Source organism: Ahaetulla prasina, chromosome 1, assembly GCF_028640845.1.
Source record: "Ahaetulla prasina isolate Xishuangbanna chromosome 1, ASM2864084v1, whole genome shotgun sequence".
NCBI classification, from domain to species: Eukaryota; Metazoa; Chordata; class Lepidosauria; order Squamata; family Colubridae; genus Ahaetulla; species Ahaetulla prasina.
In genome coordinates, this window is record NC_080539.1 from 55,520,473 (window position 1) to 55,542,619 (window position 22,147).

Sequence of the window (22,147 nt, forward strand, 5' to 3'; positions counted from 1 at the left end):
TGGAGCACTTATGGGTTGGAGGTTCAGGTAACAAATGTCTGAATGGTGCTACAGCTATGCCTATGAGGTTAGGAATAGTTATCCATCTGGGTTTAATTCTGGATTAACCAAGCTTGAAGAAATCACAAGAAGGAACCATATTAAAACTGAACAGCACTTTCTTAGATCTACATTGAGTTCCTTTCTCTTTTTCTAATGGAAAATACCAAATTTGACCTCGGGTTTTTTTTAATCCTACACAAATAGATGGTGTTTTCAAAAGGAGAGCTGTTTTGTTTTCTAATGGAAAATACCAAATTTGAGCTTTTTTTAAAAAAAAAAAATCCTACACAAATAGATGGTGTTTTCAGAGGGCGAGCTCTAACTGTTATCACACAAAATATATTATTCCATTTTTCTCTGGAAAAGAAAGATGTCTTCTCATGTTGGACAATGTCTACTTGCCAGGAAAGGGAAGATCAGAAAGGCAATTGTAAGTCTAATGGTTCAAGAGGCCAGCTTTTTTCTTTGAAATCAAATCAGAGCAACCTGCCTTATTGCTGGACACAGTGAACTGGTTGCCTCAGTCTCCAGATGCTAAGTAAAGATTGGATTATTAGAGCTACAATTTGTTGATCACGCTAAAGTACTGTGAGCTGAAGATATAATATTTTTATGTGGAGATTTCCTGCAACCTGTACATTTTTTCCAGTTAAAAATGGTGAAAGGGTATATCTTACATGGATTAGGATAATAGCCTATGTTATGAAGCTAGTATGGATTAATGTGCATTATTCAATTGAAATTACCGAGTTGGACTTTTGTAACAGCAAGTTCGATGCTAGTTTACAGAATACTGTGTATTTATATCGTTAGTGGGCTTATTTCCAGAAAAGTATGCCTATGGTTGGAGCAATCTTTTGCTCTCAAGGAAGAATGGCAGAATTCCAATACATTATTAACTCCATGAACTATTCATTTCTTGATATAATAAAAACATCAGTCAATACTTTAATATAAAATACAATATGTAATTGAAAAGTAACATCCAGGTGGATTCAATATTCCCCACGGTCTGTTTTCCCCAACCTTTCAAATATGTTGAGCTTCAATTCTCAGGATATCCAGCTAGGATTTCCATTTAATTGCTGTTTAGTCATTTGCTCTTGATTTGACAAAATTCCAAGCTCTGTTTGTAGATTTGCAGAGTAAGATTCCTTGCTTTTCTGGGCAAGGTTGAGATATTTTTGTGCTTCTCTATAAATCTATTCCTCTGGGATACAACTAGCATCTCTGGCACCTCTATATAAATGAGGTAAAGCAATAAAGCAAAGCCATTTCAGATAAACATTACAACAACAACTATCTGAACACGTTAAGATGGCAATTAGATAAAATTAAAGCAGCAGGATTTTCCTTCCCTGAAGCAAATGGACCATTTAACACCCTCTTCATACAGAACAAAAGATACAGAAAGTTCTCCATAGGAATAACATTATTTTCTTTAAATTCTTCCTCCGGGATTATGGTTATGTAAATAATAATTTACTCTGGAGATCTGAGGACACAAGAGCCATGCTTGCCTTCAGTGCAAAGTGTTATCTTATTCAGAGTAAATAAATGAAACCACCCATCCCCTGGTGATGGTAAACAAATTAAAACATTCAGATTTGCGTCACAAAAGTAGGCTTTTTATATGTGCTTATGCCACAGTCATAATAACCCTTTTCATAATGCTTTCTATTAAGAGGCATTTCCCAATCTGGCGCAACTGGTTCATCTCACTAGCCAAATTTCAGGATAGCAGGTGAAAAACAGGACCTTGACTCTTCTGATAAATCAATTTCAGAAAGTACACATAAGAAGAAAAAGAATCCTACCTCCTTTAGCCTCAGGCGGCAGGCAGGCAGGCAGGCAGGAAGGAAGGAAGGAAGGGGGAGGGAAGGAGGGAGAGAGGAAGAAAGGAAGGAAGGAAGGAAGGAAGGAAGGAAGGAAGGGGGAGGGAAGGAGGGAGAGAGGAAGAAAGGAAGGAAGGAAGGAAGGAAGGAAGGAAGGAAGGAAGGAAGGAAGGAAGGAAGGAAGGGGAAAGAAGGAAGGAAGGAAGGGGAAGGAAGGAAGGAAAGAAAGAGAAAGAAAGAGAAAGGAAGGAAGGAAGGAAGGAAGGAAGGAAGGAAGGAAGATTGATTTATGAAGTTCCTGAAGAGAATGTGGAGGAGTGCAAGGAACATGGAATCACACAAAGCCAGCCATCCTCCGAATCTAATCCAGGCTGTAATAATAGGCACACATATTTGGGACTAAGCCTTACAGAAATTCATGGGACTTAATTCTGAATATGCCTACAACTGGGATTTTATCCTCTTTCCCTCAGTTACTTCTCCCAGGCTTATCTCACGTTATTTAAAACTGTTTGATGTTGAGAGAAGCTTTCAGGGGATTGTATGTGAAAGACAGGATGAAACTCCTTCTCTGAACTTCCTTGATTTATCTTAGGATCAAAGCCAATGTTTATTAAAATAAATGTCACACTTTCCTGTGGATAGTGTCAGTGCGAAAACAGACCAGCAGAAGCTAATATTCTAATAATGGAGAGTTAGCATTGTTACATTATTTAGAGTAATATTCTAGTTTTAAACAGAGTAACAGAAATCCTGTTTATATGAGAACTATTGATTAATAACTTCCCTGTGAAAGAAAAGGAAGAAAAAAAAAGAATCTTCTATCTATATTTGCTGATGTTTGACATCAGTACCTAAAAAAGTAGCATTTCACCTTTTCTTCATGCAAATTCTATCCACATTTCTTTCCGTCTCAGGATGTCTCCCACTAGCAGGTTCAATATCATTAACAAAAAGTCTCCCCAAAACTCCACTATCTTCTCTTAAGTGGTGCTTCCCGGCCAACTCTATTACACAGTGTTTATATATGCAGAGGGAGAAAAAAGCCCTTTAATTTAAAAGCCATTAATACATTCATTCACCTTTTTTAAAAAAATCAACACGAAGCATACAAGTCAAAGTACCATGGACTACCTATAAATTCAGTTTTTGGGTGGGTTTGGGTTTTCTTTTTGGGGTCCTTCTGTTACAGGGAACTGTGTGTTTTAATTAGTGCTAGAAACAGACTCAGATTACTGCTGGCTCTTGTCTAAGAGAAAATTGTCATGTTTTTTTGTTCCCAGTAGCCCTTGGTACACTTGACATCTGTTTAGCACTCAGGTTTTTTTTCTAGGCAAGTCTACATGACTGCACAGCTGGGTTGTAGCACACGCAACTTAATAACTGTTTCAATTGCATTGAAGGCTATTAACTCATAGCAGAGTCAGTAACCTACCAAAACTCATTACAAAATTCCAGCAAGCATTTAAAATCACAACAGCTTGAGAATGGAGAGATTCAAGAACTCAGCTTTTAGCAAATTTAATTATATGATTCTATGTGAAGGCAGGTAGCAAAATATTAGAGGTAGTCCTCATTTAATGAGTGCCTTGTTTAGCAGTTATTTGCAGTTATGGTGGTAATGGAAAAGTAACTTTTTGACCAATTCTCACATATATGACCGTCACAGGTCTGTAAAGCAAAGGAAAGCTGAAGAAAGTTTGTAAGCACAGCAGTGGTGGGTTGCTACCGGTTCACCCTAGATCGGGTGCCCCAGTAGCAACGGTGGCGGGAGGCTCCGCCCACCCACCCGGACACTTCTGCGCATGTGCGGAAGCATCGCACATGCACACGAGCACGCACGCGCCCACGAACGAACTGGTAGCACCAGGTTTTGAAGCCCGCTCCTGAAGCCCAGCTGTGGTTTCACAAAGCTCATCTATACTCCGTCTCCCATATATTAATATGGGATCTCAAAATGTGGTCCAGGAAAGTCTGCCTGTTGGTCTGCTTCAGCATTCTCTCAACATGGGGCAGAGCTCATTCATCACATCAGCTCATGAATGATGAAAACTAGCGAGAGGTCACTTGCTGCTTCGGATCTTATCTCCCCACAATGCTGAGCTTCCAACCAACATCTGATTTTAAGAATGGATCTCACATAGTGATGGGGCTGGGAAGAGGGCAGATGTGACTTTTTGATAGATGACCTATCATCCTACTTCAGGCTCCTTGCTAGTGTCAAGCCATTACCCAGTGCAGATGTCCAGAAGGAAGGAATATGTGTACTCCAACTGAAAGCAGCTAACAGAAGCTAGGAGATTCCACTCCTACTGTATCATCAGCTCAGGCACGACAAAGGGGCTACATATTAGAAGGGTCCTTCAGGAGAAATTGGTTTAGTAAAACCCTTGGCCTCAGCATCGGCTATGATACAAAGGTTGCATATGAATAGGTATTCATCAGAAATTATTAGCCTGGCACCTTTGAGCCAAAGTTAGGAGGAAGTGTGACTGTGCACAGTGTTCATAAAAGCCCAATCTTTCCTTTAGTTTTATTTTAACTTAATATCATTTTTGTTAGGAATTATGTCTACACATCCTCCTTGCAACAGGGAAAAGAACTGCATTTTAATTACTCTTAGCTGTATTATCTGTGTAAATATAGAACTTTAAAACACAAAGGACAGTTCACCTAGCATGTAAAATGCTACTGCAGCCAACTTTATATTGAAAGTAGGAAGCTGTGCCTCCTAGAACAATATTTCATTTGGTTAGGTTATTCTTCTTGGCTAACTGAATACATTTTGTTCCCTTGTATAATAAACTTACTATAAATCAAGTTTATCCAGAGGCCGAGGGAAAATATACTTCAATTCATGGTTTACAGGAGAAACAGAAGATAAGCTACAAACCCCTTCTCCCTCCCCAAAACTCTCATAACCAGTGGTGGGATTCAGCCAGTTCGCACCAGTTCAGGAAAACCGGTTGTTAACTTTCTGAGCAGTTTGGCAAACTGGTTGTTGAAAGAAATCATTAGGGCAGAGAACCGGTTGTTAAATTACTTGAATCCCACCACTGCTCATAACTCTCCTCTGTCATCAAGGTGGAACAAGGGAAGCCACAAAACTTTCTGTGATATCAAAAACCAAAAGAGGAACAACCCCAGTTACAAGCCCAACAAACAACCGAAGTGCCACAGCCAACTCGCTGCGGGATAACTTGCCGCAGGACAAAAATTACATAAGATAGAAGAAATGGTGAAATAAAATAATTAAGGGATTTTAAAGGATGCAAAAGGTGGGACAAAATGAAATGTGAATAACAAAAATTAAAATAATTTTTTTATTATTTTAAATAATTAAGTAAAATTGTTGAATTATCCTGCAACTAGTTTTCCCATGGCGAATTGGCCACAGCAAATTGTCCTGTGGCGAATTTGCAGCAGTGAGTAGGCCGCAGGCTGGTCATGGCAAGTTGTCCAATTCCAACCCAAAAAGACAAGCAAACATATACCAGTAGCTCAAAGGAATCCTTAACATAATAAAATTAACAGCCAGGGATTATTGGCTCCAGAAAACTGCACAGCAGACAAGGCATCCCTAAATTACCAATGCTGGAGTGCAAACAATTCTACCAAATAATGTTGTTTGCTTATATTTGGAAGCATGTGGAAATGTGGCAAATGTTTTCAATTTAGACATTACTCCCTTCCTATTAGCATTACGAATGTGGAGTCCTTAGTGCTCTCTGAGCTTGGTTGTTTTCTTGCAGATGTTTCATTACCTAATTAAATAATGAAACATCTGCAAGAAGACAACCAAAGTCAGAGAGCTCCAAGGAGTTCACAGTTCAACCCTGAACCCTGAATAGAACCCTAATATTCTATTAGCACTATGATTGCATCAAAATGCAAAGAGCCTGACTGAAGCTCTGTGCATGGGTATGTTGTGCATGTGCATGGGTTGTATGTCAGGGTTTTTTCAGGTAATTGTTTAACAAAGATCGTAAGTTTTGTGGTGACTGTACAGGTCCAACTACTGACTTTGGAGAACTATGTAAGTGGAGCTGAGCAACTGACAGGGGTTGAGGAGGTGTGTTGTGTCTTGCCAGCTTTTGCTAGTGCCTTCAATCAATGGACAGACTTGTGTGCACTAGACTAAAACAAGACCAAAACCATGTCAGAAAATATCACAATGAAAAAAAAAATCAGCAATGGGAGTAATAACAGTAAATAAAAAGCTCAATACAGGTAGTCCTCGATTTACAGTTCACCTAGTGACCATTTTAAAAAATGACTTATGACCGTTGCAGTATCTCCATGGTCACATGATTTACATTCAGATGCTTGACAACTGACTGACATTTATGATGATTGCAATGTCCCGGGGTCATGTGTCCATCTTTTGCCATCTTCTTCAAGCAAAGTCAATGGGAAAACCAGATTCACTTAACAACCGAGTTACTAATTTAACAACTGCAGTGATTCACTTAACCAATGTGGCAAGAAAAGTTATAAAATGGGGCAAAACTCACTTAACAAATTTCTCACTTAGCAACATAAATTTTGGGCTCAATTTTGCTCGTAACTTGAGGACTACCTGTAATAAAATTAGCACCGAAACAATAAAGGTCTAAAGACATTACTACAGTTTTTAAAAGAGCTGAGAAAACTAAAAGGCCAAAAGAGAAGGTAGCATAGGTGCCATAAGTTTTTCTACAGAAATATTTCATAAATAGAGTACCCCCATAAAAAAGATAAATCTGTCTATCAGCTTAGCTTTCTATGATTCCTTTATCATTCATTAAACAAATGTTGCTGTTTGAAAGAGCGTGGAAGGATGCTCTGGCCAAATCTAACAAGTAGACATTTTGTTTTATACTGCAATTCCAATACTAATTATTGCTATATAGTCTATGTCAGTGGTCTCCAACCTTGGTCCCTTTAAGACTTGTGGACTTCAACTCCCTGAGTTCCTCAGCCAGCTGGCTGAGGAACTCAGGGAGTTGAAGTCCACAAGTCTTAAAGGGACCACGGTTGGAGATCCCTGGTCTATATTACACGTTGCTAACATATTGTGAACCTTCTACCAACAGAATTACAGTTTGTATTTTATACACAGATATGCTCACAGATAGAATATAATAGAACTTACCCAAAATTGCAACAACTTCATCATCTTGGATCACCTCCAAGGATCCTGAAACCACAAAGCACAGATTGTCCACGCTTTCACCCGCATGGTAAATCAGATCTCCCGGAGCACAATGCACAGTCTGAAATTCCATTGCAAGAGCTCGCAGGCACCCATCACTAGCCAGTCTGAATGCTGGGTGCTCTTTAAAAACTTTTCGATTCAGATGTACACAGATATCTGCTCTCATGTCCTTAGGACAGATCTGTAAAACCTAGGACAACAGGACCAAAAATAAGTGTGTACAAGCCTTAAACAATGTGTTAAAACCCTGTGTGAGATTTAACTTTTGTTAATAATAATAATATTAATTAATCCTTAGTGAATTTGCCAATGAATTTATTCTTTCTTTCTAGTCAGTTCTAGCTAGAACTAGAAGCTTATTCTCTTCTGTTTCTCACTGTAAATGTTAAACAAAGGATTGTCGAAGGATTTAGAGGCAAGTTAAAGAAACAATGCCTGTTTGATCTGGGTTTTCCCACATTTTGCTTAATAATAAATTAAAGTAACTTCAGAATATTATAGTTTTACAAGGCCAGAAAGAAAATAGTGATTTAAGTCAAACTTATTTTCAGATTATGGTAATTAACTATGAAAATAGAATAAATTAATAAAATATTTACTTGTTATAAATACAAATAAGTATAATAAAATAACAACATCATGGTAAAACTCTTAATCTGTTTCATTTGACTGATAAACTTGTTGCTACATAACTGATCATCACAGTTTCTTCCAACTATTATTATGAACCTGTTAAGTATTATATTTCAAAAATTAATTCATAACCATAAAAAGGTCAGACTTAATCTTTCTCTTTATTAGCTTTAGTTTACATTCTTAAGTACAGGGGGTAAAATAAAATCTCAGGGTTTAGAGATTCAAGGGATTATATGAAATTTGAACAGATTTGCTCAGATAAGTATGTAACATAACCACTAGCACTAACTGCAGAGTACAAAACACACTTGTTATTCGTTTTGTAGCATTTTTCAATTTTTGTATGTATGCAAAATCGGTAGAGCTTGAGAAGTTGGCTTGAGAATTTGAAGATCAATATTAATCAACCATGTACAGGGATTATTGAAGAATTAATGTAGGGTCGGGTCTGCCCAGTTACCATTTTAGAACGGTGGGGAGGGAGAAAAGAGAGAGTAGGAGGTAGGAAAGAGGAGAAGAGGAAGGAAGAGGGGTAGAAGAGGGAGAAGGAGTGTAGGGTGGAGGGAGGAGAGGATGTAGATAAGAGAAGGAGAGGAAGGTTTGGAAAGAATGCAGAAGAAGGTAGAAGAGGGAAGAGAGTTAAAAAGGGGGGTGGTGACTGGGCAAGCCCGACTAATTGTATATAATTGTACATTGGATGAATTATTTGATATGATTGTAAAAATAAAACTTTTTTAAAAAAAATATATATTAATCAACCAATAAATTTGGTTGTTAAATAAATAAACCAGTACTTATTGATTTTCTACAAAACAAGAAGTCAGGGTGGCAGTAAAAATATAGGGTATTTTATGGTAGTTTAGTTTAGTTTTTAGTTTAGTTTACTTTATTGTCATTGCACCTCGTATAATGAAATTAAAGAGCAGTGAAAAGCTAGGTAATGCTAGATTTCTCAAGGGACCTCACCTTTTCAGTATCAATGCCCCTAGACATTGACCAGGTAGAAACAATGTAATCCATCACACGTTCACTCAAGCCTTTGGGCACTTGATAGAGCTTCAGGAAGTCCCGGACACTGTTCAGCATTTCGTGATATCGGTTTGTATTAGCATACATTTGCTGAAAGATAGTTGTCACATTCCCAAAAATGGTTGCGTATAACAGAGCTGCAAGTAGAAGAAGGTGGGGAAGGGGGAACAAAATGAAGGTGGGCCTTCTCTGAAAGAGGCAGATGGTTTGGCAACTACAGCAATTCATTGCAGTATTTGTGGGAGAAAATAGCATCAATTCCATTAGTTGCATCAGTAATAATTATCTTAATTGTTACAACCCTGAGCACTGATGCCATTTATTGCCTATTGGTACAAGCCTTTAGAGATGTCCTTTCAAAATTGCATGTATTACGTAAAAGAAGGATGCCTCGTCTTGATACAAATTCCCTTGTTTCAATTAACAGTGCCATTTTCAATTTGTTTTATGTTAAATGACTTACTGAGTAACTCCACAGCTGTGCAATTAGGGAAACATTTTCTAACCCTGGAGGCTGCTCATTCAATTCAAGCTTGATGTCACCTTAAATCACTACCTCCCATTCACTAAACTGTAGATAGGCACAGCCTCTTTCACTGCTGTAAATAGAATGCATATATTTATTAACTTTTGTAAGCTTACCATTCCCAAAGAGAAGTTTATGGAGTCTTACAAAACTTAAAAATGTCTTGTACAAAAAATGGACAGAAATTCAACAAAAGCCAACTCAACAAAAGCCCTTTAGTAGCTTGAGCATGAAAGGTCTCTGATTTTTTCCACTTGACAGATCAGATTATCTTCAATAAAAGTCAAATAAATGTGCTTAGAAAGAATGTTACAGTTGAGAAGCCACAACAGGAGAAGTTGACACTCAGGAAGATGTCAGATCCAGAAACAAGCCTCCATATTTAACAAGTGTCTGATTCTTTCATGCAAGAGATGCAATTCCACCTAAAAAGGAATCTAAGGAAGTATTGCTGGGGAAAACTCTGCCAAAGATTTTGAAATATTTCTGCCAGCAGTACAGTTCAGAGCTCTCAGGAAACCATTATACTAAGTTGTTCTATCTAACCCAGATGGGATGTACTGAGAAGACCATTGGGGATGGGCGGGGACTGATAGGCAAACTTAAAATTCTGAAAGCAGGTCTTGAATGCTTTCCCAAAATGATTGCTCAGAATTCTGCCAATTTACAAAATGGCTACCACAGGAGAGATAGTGATCACAGACCAATCTGCTGAAAGATGAAAAGGTGGGTTTATTAGTTCATGCTTATTAGTTCTTTTCAACCCCTATTAGGAAATATTAGGACTTGAACCTCAATGGTTTATCTATGGGTTGCATTATTCCTACAAGTATATTTAGGTCCTGTCCACTACTGTTATTTGAGCTAAGCCAGTATTGGTGCTATGCCTGTACATTCCCAAATCAGTGTCTTCCAAAGGAAGCTGAAGCCATTTTCCTTTGGCTCAGGTATGCCTTAACTCCATGTAGGATCTTCACTGGGAGGAGGCTGATTTTCCAATTGTGAGAACTATTATCTCACCCTATTCCCTACTACCTGAGCTTACTTCCTGGTAGATTTCATAGGGAACTTTATTGGCAAATCTCTTCTTAATCCCTCTAGTCAGTTTTATAATGCCTGTAAAAATGTGCTGTCCTGACCATCTCTGCTTATGCACAGATCCAACTATTGTATCAATCCAACCTCTGAGTAAAGGCCAAGGGTGAAATATAAAATTTGTTACTACCGGTTCTGTGGGCATGGCTTGGGGGGGGGTAATGTGACTGGGTGGGCATGGCCAACTTTTTTTTTTTATTTTTAAAAGCATTTTTTCTACAACCTCTTCGGTTGTAGGTTCTGGCAATCAGGCAACTCAGCTGGGATCACCAGAGGAGCCTTTTAAAAGCTTTTTTTTTACCAAAGAGGCCGAAGAGGTTGTAGAAAAAATGCTTTTAAAGCGTTCTGACGATCCAGATGAGCTGCGAGAATATCAGAGGCTTTTTTTTTTACTTTTAAAAGCATTTTTTCATCCGAAGAAAAAATGCTTTTAAAAGTTTTTTTAAAAAACCCTCTGATGATCGCGCTGCTCAGCTGGGGCAGGGGGGTGGGGGACAGGGATTTTTGCAACTGGTTCTCTAAACCACCACCCGCGATCACTACCAGATCAGGCGATCCGGTCCGAACTGGGAGCATTTCACCCCTGGTACAAGCCTTTACACACACTTTCTCTACACAGAGAGATTCTGGAACCATAGTTAAAATGTTGGGGAAAGTTCCTACTTGGGGTTGCAAATTTGTGATGTCATGGCATCTGAACAGCTTTTAACAGAAATTTATATCACTTTGAAAAATATCACCTTGACACCAGAAAACTTTCCACTCATATCAACCGCTCAGATATTTTGTGGATTTGCCAAAGACAAACAGTATATGCTGAAAGCACAAGGGGGAGCCAGTTATTTATTTTGAATGGGAATAATTTTGTAGTCTCCTATTGGATGACTGAAGGACACACTGAGTGGTTCAGAGTTCTCAACGTTTAGCACTTCAAATTAGGACAGGTCAGGAAACAGACTCCACAAGACATGCTGAAGAAGCTCCATCTCTTTATATAGGCTTTAGTAACAGAATCTTGGAATCCTAAAAGCCTCTCTTATATCAGAGAATCAAGTTTCTGATGATGTTACCTAGTTCGGTAATGAAACATTTGCAAGAAAATAATCAAGTTCAAAGAGCACCAGGGAACCCACAGAATCAAGTTTACATTTCTTTGCAACATTGCTTCTTTTCCTGGGCTTAAATTCTGTTTTGCTAACTGTAAATTCCTTCTCCAAGGTCATCTCTGTGGTCCTCAATCCAGAATTCCTTGTCAGGAAGAATGAAATAGACTGCAAAGTTTACCTTGAAATGCTTACAAGGAGGTGGAGAGTAGAAATAGTTCCCTGAGGAAATGCCCAAGTCTTATGCTAATATTAGGCCATTTTTTAAGTATCCCTAAGATGATGTTCATGTGATGTGCATCAGCATTAATGGAGAGATGGTTTATTATATAGCAATCATGTTCTAAACAATTTAAATTGCAGCAGTTGGTATCAAACTATCTTCAATCTTTCTTTTTCTTGGATAGGGTTGAAAGGATCACAGGCAATAGGTTCTTGAAAAGAAGATTAATCCCTGAGATAAAAATAACCAAGAATGAATGACCAGCATTTAAATATCTCAGCAGAAACAGATAGATTCAAATGGCCAATCATTCTAGAAATCTTGTTTTTTAAAACCAAAAACATGCCTCCTCCCATGTAGAATTGTCCAATTCCTCTGATCATCAGTAACGGTTATCTTGATTTTGTGACATCCTATGGAACTTCATTTAACACTAATCAGAAAGAAAAAGGTTTTGGTTGTGAGGCTTCTCTACCGAACAAGCTTCTCTCCTGAAATTAAGCATGTACCAACTTTATTATGGCTGTAGGTAAAAGATGGCCTTGAATGCTGTTTTTTGTTTTGAACAAAGTCAAACTAGAGTCTTGGACTTTAAGAGAGCTAATTTCAATAAACTTAGAGAGAGCTTGAGAAGGATTCCATGGATGAGAATCCTCAGGGGGAAAACAACCCAAGAAGCTTGGGAAATTTTGAAAAGTGAGATTATAAAAGCGCAGTCTAGCACAATACCAATGAAGAAGAAAAATAATAGATCTCAAAAGAAACCAGCATGCATGCATAAAGAACTATCTGACAAATTGAAAGACAAAAAGGACAAATATAAAAAGTGGAAAGAGGGGCAAATAACTAAGGCAGAATATCAGCAAATAGCCCGATCCTGTAAAGATGAAGTGAGGAAAGCTAAGGCTCACAATGAACAAAGGCTAGCGACAAAAGTAAAAAATAACAAAAAAAGCTTCTTCCAACATGTTAAAAACAAGAAAAAAGTCAAGGAAACAATTGACCCATTGCTGGGAGAAAGTGGAAAGAAGATGACAAGCAACAGGGAGAAAGCAGATCTACTTAACTCATTTTTTGCATCTGTCTTTACACAAAAGGAAAAAACAATCCAACCTATCAAAAACAGCACTACAAAAAACAGATTAGAAACACAAGTTAAAATAGGGAAGAAAATGGTAAGTGAACACTTGTCTACCCTAGATGAGTTCAAATCACGAGGACCGGATGGGTTACACCCCAAGGTTCTGAAGGAACTGGCAGACGTGATCTCAGAACCACTGAACTATATCTTTCAAAGATCCTGGAGCACAGGGGAGCTGCCAGAGGACTGGAAAAGAGCTGATGTAGTTCCCATCTTCAAAAAAGGAAAAAAAACAGATCCAGGAAACCACAGACCTATCAGCCTGACCTCAATACCGGGGAAGATTCTGGAAAAGATAATCAAGCAACGAATCACCGAACACCTAGAAGCAAACAAAGTAATAACCAAAAGCCAACATGGGTTTGTCAAAAACAGATCATGCCAGACTAATCTTATTGCATTCTTTGACAAAATGACAAAATTAGTAGACCAGAGGAATGCTGTCGATATAATTTACTTGGACTTCAGTAAAGCATTTGATAAAGTAGACCATAACCTACTACTAGATAAAGTAGAAAAATGTGGGTTAGACAGCACCACAACCAGATGGATTCGTAACTGGCTGACCAACCGCACTCAACGTGTAGTCCTCAACGGAACTACATCCACATGGAGGGAAGTATGCAGTGGAGTACCCCAAGGCTCTGTTTTAGGCCCAGTACTCTTCAACATCTTCATCAATGACTTGGACGAGGGGATAGATGGGGAACTCATCAAATTTGCAGATGACACCAAGCTGGCAGGAATAGCCAACACTCCAGAAGATAGGCTCAAATTACAGAAAGATCTTGACAGACTTGAACATTGGGCGCTATCTAACAAAATGAAATTCAACAGCGAAAAAAGAAAGGTTCTACATTTAGGCCAAAAAAACCAAAATGCACAGGTACCGTATATGTGGTACCTTGCTCAATAGTAGTACCTGTGAGAGGGATCTTGGAGTCCTAGTGGACAACCATTTAGATATGAGTCAGCAGTGTGCAGCTGCTGCTAAAAAAGCCAACACAGTTCTGGGCTGCATAAACAGAGGGATAGAATCAAGATCACGTGAAGTGTTAGTGCCACTTTATAATGCCTTGATAAGGCCACACTTGGAATACTGCATCCAGTTTTGGTCGCCACGATGTAAAAAAGATGTTGAGATTCTAGAAAGAGTGCAGAGAAGAGCAACAAAGATGATTAGGGGACTGGAGGCTAAAACATATGAAGAACGGTTGCAGGAACTGGGTATGTCTAGTTTAATAAAAAGAAGGACTAGGGGAGACATGATAGCAGCAATATCTCAGGGGTTGCCACAAAGAAGAGGGAGTCGGGCTGTTCTCCAAAGCACCTGAGGGTAGAACAAGAAGCAATGGGTGGAAACTGATCAAGGAAAGAAGCAACTTAGAACTGAGGAGAAATTTCCTGACAGTTAGAACAATTAATAAGTGGAACGACTTGCCTGCAGAAGTTGTGAATGCTCCAACACTGGAAATTTTTAAGAAAATGTTGGATAACCATCTGACTGAGATGGTGTAGGGTTTCCTGCCTGGGCAGGGGGTTGGACTAGAAGGCCTCCAAGGTCCCTTCCAACTCTGTTGTTATATTATATTATATATTAATGCGCTCAGCTCTTGGTATCTATGTATTTTTTTTTGCAGAGTGATGGAAGAGATTTGATTTTTATCCAGGATGCTGGTGGTGATGATGATAATTTTACATCTCACTCTAGTCAATTTTTTTTTTTATTTATTTATTAAATTTTTATACCGCCCTTCTCCCGAAGGATTCAGGGCGGTTCACAGTCAAATAAAACAACAATGAATAAATACAGAATAAAATCAATAATTAAAAAACTTATTAAATATGGCCCCAAATTAAAATGCATTTAGAACAATAAAACCCACTTGAAAATTTAAAACCAAATAATAAAAACTTCTAAAAATTCTATGCCAGTCCTGTGCAAATAAATAAATACGTCTTCAGCTTTAATAGACCTAGGTGGTCCCCCATTCTATATTAAACAATGTCAAACCTGCTAAGTTTCAACCAAAATTATCCCTACCAAGTTTTTTTAGATTTTAGGTACATGATCTCATCTCAGGGTTTTATCCTTTTATTTGTATTATTGGTGGTTTTTTGTACACTCAGCAGAGAAAGTAGCAAAGTGCTTATGGAAAAAGGATTAAGATGGGACATTATTTATTTGTACAGTGCTCATTTTCTGGAAGAGAACAGCGTAATGCACAGAGGAAAATTGCCATAAAAAGGCCCAATGGCTGATTAAAATTTTAAAAATGCAACATTAGGTATATTATTACTACAGTAATAAGCCGCCTGCAGTCACCTATGTATGAACTGAGCGATTATATAAATTTGTCAAACAAACAAACAAACAAACTCCGCCGACTCCAACATGATCTGTGTTTAACACACAGAATCATCTATTGTAATATCCTTCCTGTAAAAGACTACTTCAGCTTCAATCGCAACAATACAAGAGCAAACAATAGATTCAAACTTAATGTCAACCGCTTCAAACTTGATTGCAGAAAATATGACTTTTGTAACAGAGTTGTTAACGCTTGGAACTCACTACCTGACTCTATAGTCTCTACTCAAAACCCCAAAATCTTCAACCAAAAACTGTCTACTATTGACCTCACCCCATTCCTAAGAGGACTATAAGGGGCGTGCATAAGAGCACAAAAGTGCCTACTGTTTCTGTCCTATTGCTCTCTTCATTATAGTATTATATGCATACTTTTACTTATACTTTTACTTATATTACTTTTATCTCTCGTGATGGGTTATTGTTTATGTTGATTGTATATACTGTTGTGACAAAATAAAATAAAATAAAAAACAAACAAACAAATAAATAGTTCATGAATGCAGTTAATTTGGAGCCAGTTTGGTTGTGAAGCAGTTTTGGCTCTGCACGTGTTCTAGTAAGAATATTGTAAATTATTTTTAATCCTAAAAGCCAGCCATGCTTCTCCTGGAAGAAAATTTAATCACAGGACAGCATTTCCCAAAATAGTTTTCTTTGAGTCAGCATGCTACAGGCTAAAATCACAGAATAGTACCAACATCAATAGTTTTATTTTTTATGTGCTCATAACCAGATGTCATGTGCCCATAACCAAGTCATCCCCAATTTATGATAGTAAAGAATTTTAGGGAAGACAATCTTTCAAGTATTTAATACATTTACTGCTTTATTAATACTTTTCTTACTAAATTTATATACCACCCAACTCCCAGTGACTCCATGGAATCTTTTTGGTAGTGAAACTTTCTTTTTTAAAAAAAATATCTTTATTAAATTTAAAAAAGAAACGCTAAAATACAAATTAACATAAAGGGGAAAGGGAATAAAAGGATAAATTCAAAAGTGCCAAAAATACATCAAACAAATAGACTAGCATTCTCAACCTTTTTGACACATCTGAAATTTGAGAACATATTTGGCCGAACAACAACCAGACAGCAGCATTCAAATGGAACTCTTGGACCATATTTAAAGGTAGAAGATGTAGCATGCAGTGTCAGTTCAGTAATCCAATTGTGAGGACATAGGTCACTAAATTAGAATATTCCGTCCCTGGAATATATTCATAAATAGATAGCAATGGAGCAGAAATGATTGCTACATTTAGAAGCTTGAAAAGGAAAAATTATGACTTGGCAACGATAAGAAGGCATCAATAACTGAAAAGCAGTAGTTAGTCTTGATTTAGTTCAGTAGCCAATTATTTATACAGATATAAAAAAAATCATAGAAGAATTGAAGTTAAAAGATACAGTAATTTACAGGTGCATTCATGTGATGGAAATTCAGAGAAGGAAAACATAAAAGATGCGAATTTTAAGAAATGGTTTTCAGGTAGCAACTACCTAAAAGAACTACCTAACAACTACCTAAGAGAAAGCAAAATTGAGAAAGCCTAAATCAGGATCCTTTGATGAGCAATGTCATCATGCAAAGAAAGACCAATTCAATGTGATCTCAGTTTTAATCCAGATCTCAATAAAGGTACTGTCCTGTTTTTAAAATATTTACTCTTCTCAGGAAATGTTCAGAATAGAGGGAGGAATAACAATATCTGAATTATTTCTCAGAGTGGTCTTACAACGAAGCCATCACAATCTGAACAAGCAGTACATTGAGCAATCATTTATCTTAGGGATCTTTTTAGGATCATTCACTGTACAATACATCATCACAGCATTTCAGTATCTTTTCCTGAAGACCTCCACCATGGCTGCTGCACCAAGTGATAATCTGTGGTATATTTCTTGACTGCTTGTTTCTTAACTGTTGATGGTTGATCATAAAAGTCAGAAGCTACCCGCCACTTCAGTATCTTCATTGTCAATTCTAAGATTGGTTACAGATAGTCCTCAACTTATGAGAGTTTGTTTAGTGACCATTCAAAGTTACAACACTGAAAAAAGTGACTGATGACCATTTTTCACACTTATGACTGTTACGACAGCCCCATGGTCACATGATCAAAATTTGAACACTTGGCAATTGACTCATATTTATGATGGTTGGTCATGTGACCCTCTTCTGCATCCTTCTGATAAGCAAAGTCAATCGGGGAGCCGGATTCACTTAACAACCATGTAAGTAACTTAACAACTGCAGTGATTCACTTAATGGTGGCAAGAAATGTCGTAAATGGGGCAAAATTCTGTTAACAAATATCTCGCTTAGCAACATAAATTTTGGGCTCAGTTGTGGTCATAAGTCAAGGACTACCTGTATTGTACATGTTGTTATTAATTTGGTCTACTTTCTTTTAATTTCATTCTCATTTTTTCCATTCTGCTCCTGATTTTTATAATTAGGACTTGCAGATCCTTTGCATTTTTGGTTATCAGCATAGTGTAATCAGCATAGCTAAAATCAAATCGGTCAGTCCTAGAGGAGATCAACCCTGACTGCTCTTTAGAAGGCCAGATTCTGAAGATGAAACTCAAGTATTTTGGCCACTTAATGAGAAGGAAGGACTCCCTTGAGAAGAGCCTAATGCTGGGAAATTGAGGGCAAAAGAAGAAACGGGCTACAGAGAATGAGGTAGCTGGATGGAGTCACTGAAGCAGTAGGCGTGAGCTTAAATGGACTCCAGAGGATGGTAGAGGACAGGAAGGCCTGAAGGAACGTTGTCCATGGGGTCGTGATGGTTCGGACACGACTTTGCAACTAACAACAATAACGTTAAACCATGCTTATCTTCTTCCAATTCAGCTTCCCTATATTCAGTATATTGGTGAATATATAAGGGGAAACTATAAAGCCTTGATCACTCCTTTATCAACCTGGAGCCAGTGTATTTCACTGTGTTCTGTTTATACTGTGGCTTCCTGATTTGTATCTAAGTTTCTCATGTGGTCAATGAGATGTTATGGGACTCCAATTTGACTGAGCACTTTCCACAGCTTGACATGATTGGCACAATCAAAGGTCTTTCTACAATTAATGAAGCACAATGTGACTTCTTTTGGATATTCTTTGGCTTTCTCAATTATCCAGTGTGTGTCAGCAATAATATCTCAAGTTCCTTGGCCTTTTCTAAAGTCAGTCTGAACATCTGGCATCTATTTTTCCACAGAGGGCTCTAATCTGTGCTGAATGATCCTAAGCATTGAATTGAACTGAATTGAATTGAATTGAATTGAATTGAATTGAATTGAATTTATTAAATTTCTATACCTCCCTTCTCCCGAAGGACTCAGGGTGGTTCACAGCCAACATAAAACAGAATTCATACAATATACATAGATAAATTAAAAACACTGTAAAAATCTGATTAAATTTTGGCTAACAATTAAAATTAAGTTATTAAAATCAAATAATAAAACCCCAGTTAAAACACAACCCATTAGGCTAGCCCTGTGTGATGAAACAAGAGAGTCTTGAGCTCGCGTCGGAAGGTCCGGAGGTCAGGGAGTGATCATAACCCTGGAGGAAGCTCATTCCAGAGGGCAGGAGCCCCCACAGAGAAAGCTCTCCCCCTGGAGGTCGCAAGCCGACATTGTTTGGCCAACGGCACCCTGAGGAGACCCTCTCTGTGGGAGCGCACAGGTTGATGGGAAGCTACCGGTGGCAGTAGGCGGTCCCATAAATACCCCGGTCCTAAACCATGGAGCACTTTAAAGGTGGTTACCAACACCTTGAATTGCACCCGGAAGACCACCGGCAACCAGTGCAGCCTGCGCAAGAGAGGTGTTATATGGCAGCCACGAGTGGCTTCCTCTATCACCCGCGCAGCCGCGTTCTGGACCAGTTGGAGCCTCCAAGTGCCCTTCAAGGGGAGCCCCATGGAGACAGTGTTACAATAGTCCAGGTGGGAAGTGGCGAGGGCGTGAGTGACCGTGCACAAGGCATCCCGGTCTATGAAGGGGCACAACTGGCGAATCAGGCGTACCTGACAAAAGGCTCCCCTGGCGACGGCCATCATGTGATCTTCTAACGACAGCCGAGCATCCAGGAGAACACCCAAGTTGCGAACCCTCTCCATAGGGGCCAATAACTCTGCACCAACAGCCAGCGATGGAACCAGCTGACTGTACTGGGATGCCGGCATCCACAGCCACTCGGTCTTGGAGGGATTGAGTTGAAGCCTGTTCCTCCAGACCCGCACGGCCTCACATTATTTTGCTAGCATGTGAAATTAAACATATTGTACAATAGTTTACACATTTACACATTTCAAGATGGACTCAGCCTTCTGAAGTGGGTAAAATGAGGACCCAAACTGTTGAAGTTTGAAGTCTGTGTCTGTCTTGTTGGGTTGCAGAACCAAACCAGACAGTTATAGAGATGCAGATGACAGATTCAATAATTCCTCTGTAGAATTGTATCAGCAGTTATGGCCAGAACCCAACAATAAATTAGGTATATTTAAGACTGGTGATTTTAATGGCCTTGGAACACAGCCTGTAATAACATTTTCAGCAAAATTGGACTTAATTGAGCAACTTTTCCACTTTCAGCCTAATATTTCATTTTCATCAAGGCACTCCAAACATGTGTTCCAATTGTTAATTATAATTCCACATGCTACATTATAATTACACTTGCTCAAAGGCATTGTATTCCTGCATGAATGATCTTTACTTTGCTATTAGTTACTTACTGAAGAGACAATAAGAGCAGTGAAGACTTATAAGCACATGACGATAAGCTGACCCACCAATGTTTCTGTATAAAGTTTTAGCTCCATGCCTTTGTGACTCACTTCTTCAAGTCCTCTGCATTTATAAAACAAAGTATTAAATATTCTTAGTTTTTACCATTTTTAAACAACTAACAAGCAAAAAAGGAAAAAGGAAAAGCACACTTAACTGATTATGTATTTTCAACTCAGAGTAGATAGCCATGTAGATAGACCTTCTCCAGGACAATCTAGGAAAACTCACTGACCACGCCCATCTCACTAATGCCAACTTATTACAGCCATATCACCGCAGCCATTTTGCCACAGCCAAATTGCCATAGGACAACTCACTGTGTCCAGCTGGCAATGGGACAACTCACTGCGGGACAAGTTCACACAGGAAACTTGATGCAATAAATGTTATCCACCACTGTTTTCATTTTGGTCTATTGACACAATTCAGCACAGTTGAGTTATCCTGTGTGGAATTGTCCCGCAGCGAGTTGTCCCGTGGTGAGTTGGCTGTCGCATGTTATCCCATTTCATCACCAGGACGATCAATGGTTAACTTTGCTCTTCAGATCTTGCAGTAGTGCACTCATCACCACTGTAATTAAGTTGATCCAATAAATCCCCCAAATATCTGATATTTGATATATTACTTACCTAGCTACAAAATAAAATAAACTGAAAAAGGAAAAGAAGGTATTTTATTACATAGTATTACAAATAGCAGACAATATAGAGAAAAAAACTGTGTTAACATGCAGTATTTCAATATTCATCACATAAAAAGTTGCAATATGAAAAAAATATGTAGCTGTCTTATTTCCAGTTGGAAAATGAACAACTGTATATTTTTCTAAGATTGTAACATTTCATATTTGGGGAATGATTATTTTTGCAAGTTAGCATCTTAATAGTTTTCCCGCATTTCTTTTCTTTCTAGTAAACTTCCAGTTACTATCACATTGTTTACCAATTATTCTTTTTTTCTTTCTCAAAGCTCCTTTAATATTGCCAGGGAGCATAAATTCTTGAACATGAAAAAATACAGCTCCAGGATGACAGGGAATCCTGGCCTCTTTTCCCTTTGGCCTTGACAAGAAATTAATCACTCTGTTTTCTACTCCTAATGGAAATAGAAACGCTGCTGTTGGGATTGCTTTCATTGATATTTCTGCACTGAGCAAGGGATAGGATACAGTGCTTCTTCATGGTCCTTTCCAACAGTCATATATAATAGGCTGCTGAGGGAAATGAAATAATAAATAATGGAAGGAAACTATGACAGTGTATATCTATGTGACAGTGTGTAGGTCTTAGTTGGTCTTAGTCTTAGTTGGGTGGAGTCCTGTTTATTGATAATTTTAAACAGATATTTTTCAAAAGAATTCAGGTTACATGCACAATGTTTTATGTATGATCTATAAAGACATAAACTTATTCTCTTCTAGGACAAACTCACTAAATGTGTACAATGAACTCTGATTTAACAGTCCTATATTTACAGTATCTGAATGGAAAAGGTAAAGGTTTCCCCTCTGCAGTCATGTTTGACTTTTGGGGTCGGTGTTCATCTCCATTTCTTAGCCAAGGGAGCCAGTGTTGTCCGAAGACATTTCCATCATCCTGTGGCCAGCATGACTATATGCCGAGCCACACGGAACACTATTATCTTCCCACCGAAGGCATACCTATTTATCTATTTGCATGCTTTGAAACTGCTAGGTGGGCAGGAGCTAATGCAAGTAATGGGAGTTCACCTCATTGTGTCCTGCTTGGGTCTCAAATCTAGGTTGTCGACTTTGCAGCTGACAAGTTCAGTGCCTTTAACCAGTGAGCCATCATGCCCAGAGGTGGGTTCTACTTACCTTTACTACTGGTTCGCATGTGCGCAGATCACCTATGATGATGTCCGGATCAGTGGGTAAAGCTTCCCACCAATTTTACTACCAGTTCTTGTGAACCGGTCCGAACCAGGGCAATCCACCACTGATCATGCCCCCCTCCAACCTGAATGGAAGACTACTCTAAATTTAATAAGTTCTCCTTGAAAGAAGGAAGAGTAGACAGGGAAGAAAATTGTAAGCACAGATTATTCTGTGCTATACCTAGCTATTCTGCCTTGCAAACCTACAGTTGCCAACAGAAACAAATTATAAATAT

General features: G+C 38.4%; 1 protein-coding gene across 1 annotated transcript in view; it reads right to left on the bottom strand.

Annotated features, from left to right (window-relative positions):
* The window catches only part of KCNH1 (potassium voltage-gated channel subfamily H member 1), a 272,168-nt gene that overhangs the window by 110,133 nt on the left and 139,888 nt on the right, over positions 1-22,147 (bottom strand). The window contains exons 8-9 of the mRNA XM_058165313.1: positions 8,677-8,876; positions 7,012-7,264 (exon numbers count right to left, since the gene is read on the bottom strand). Of these exons, the coding sequence (XP_058021296.1) occupies positions 7,012-7,264; positions 8,677-8,876 (453 nt within the window). The remainder of the gene's footprint in view (positions 1-7,011; positions 7,265-8,676; positions 8,877-22,147) is intronic.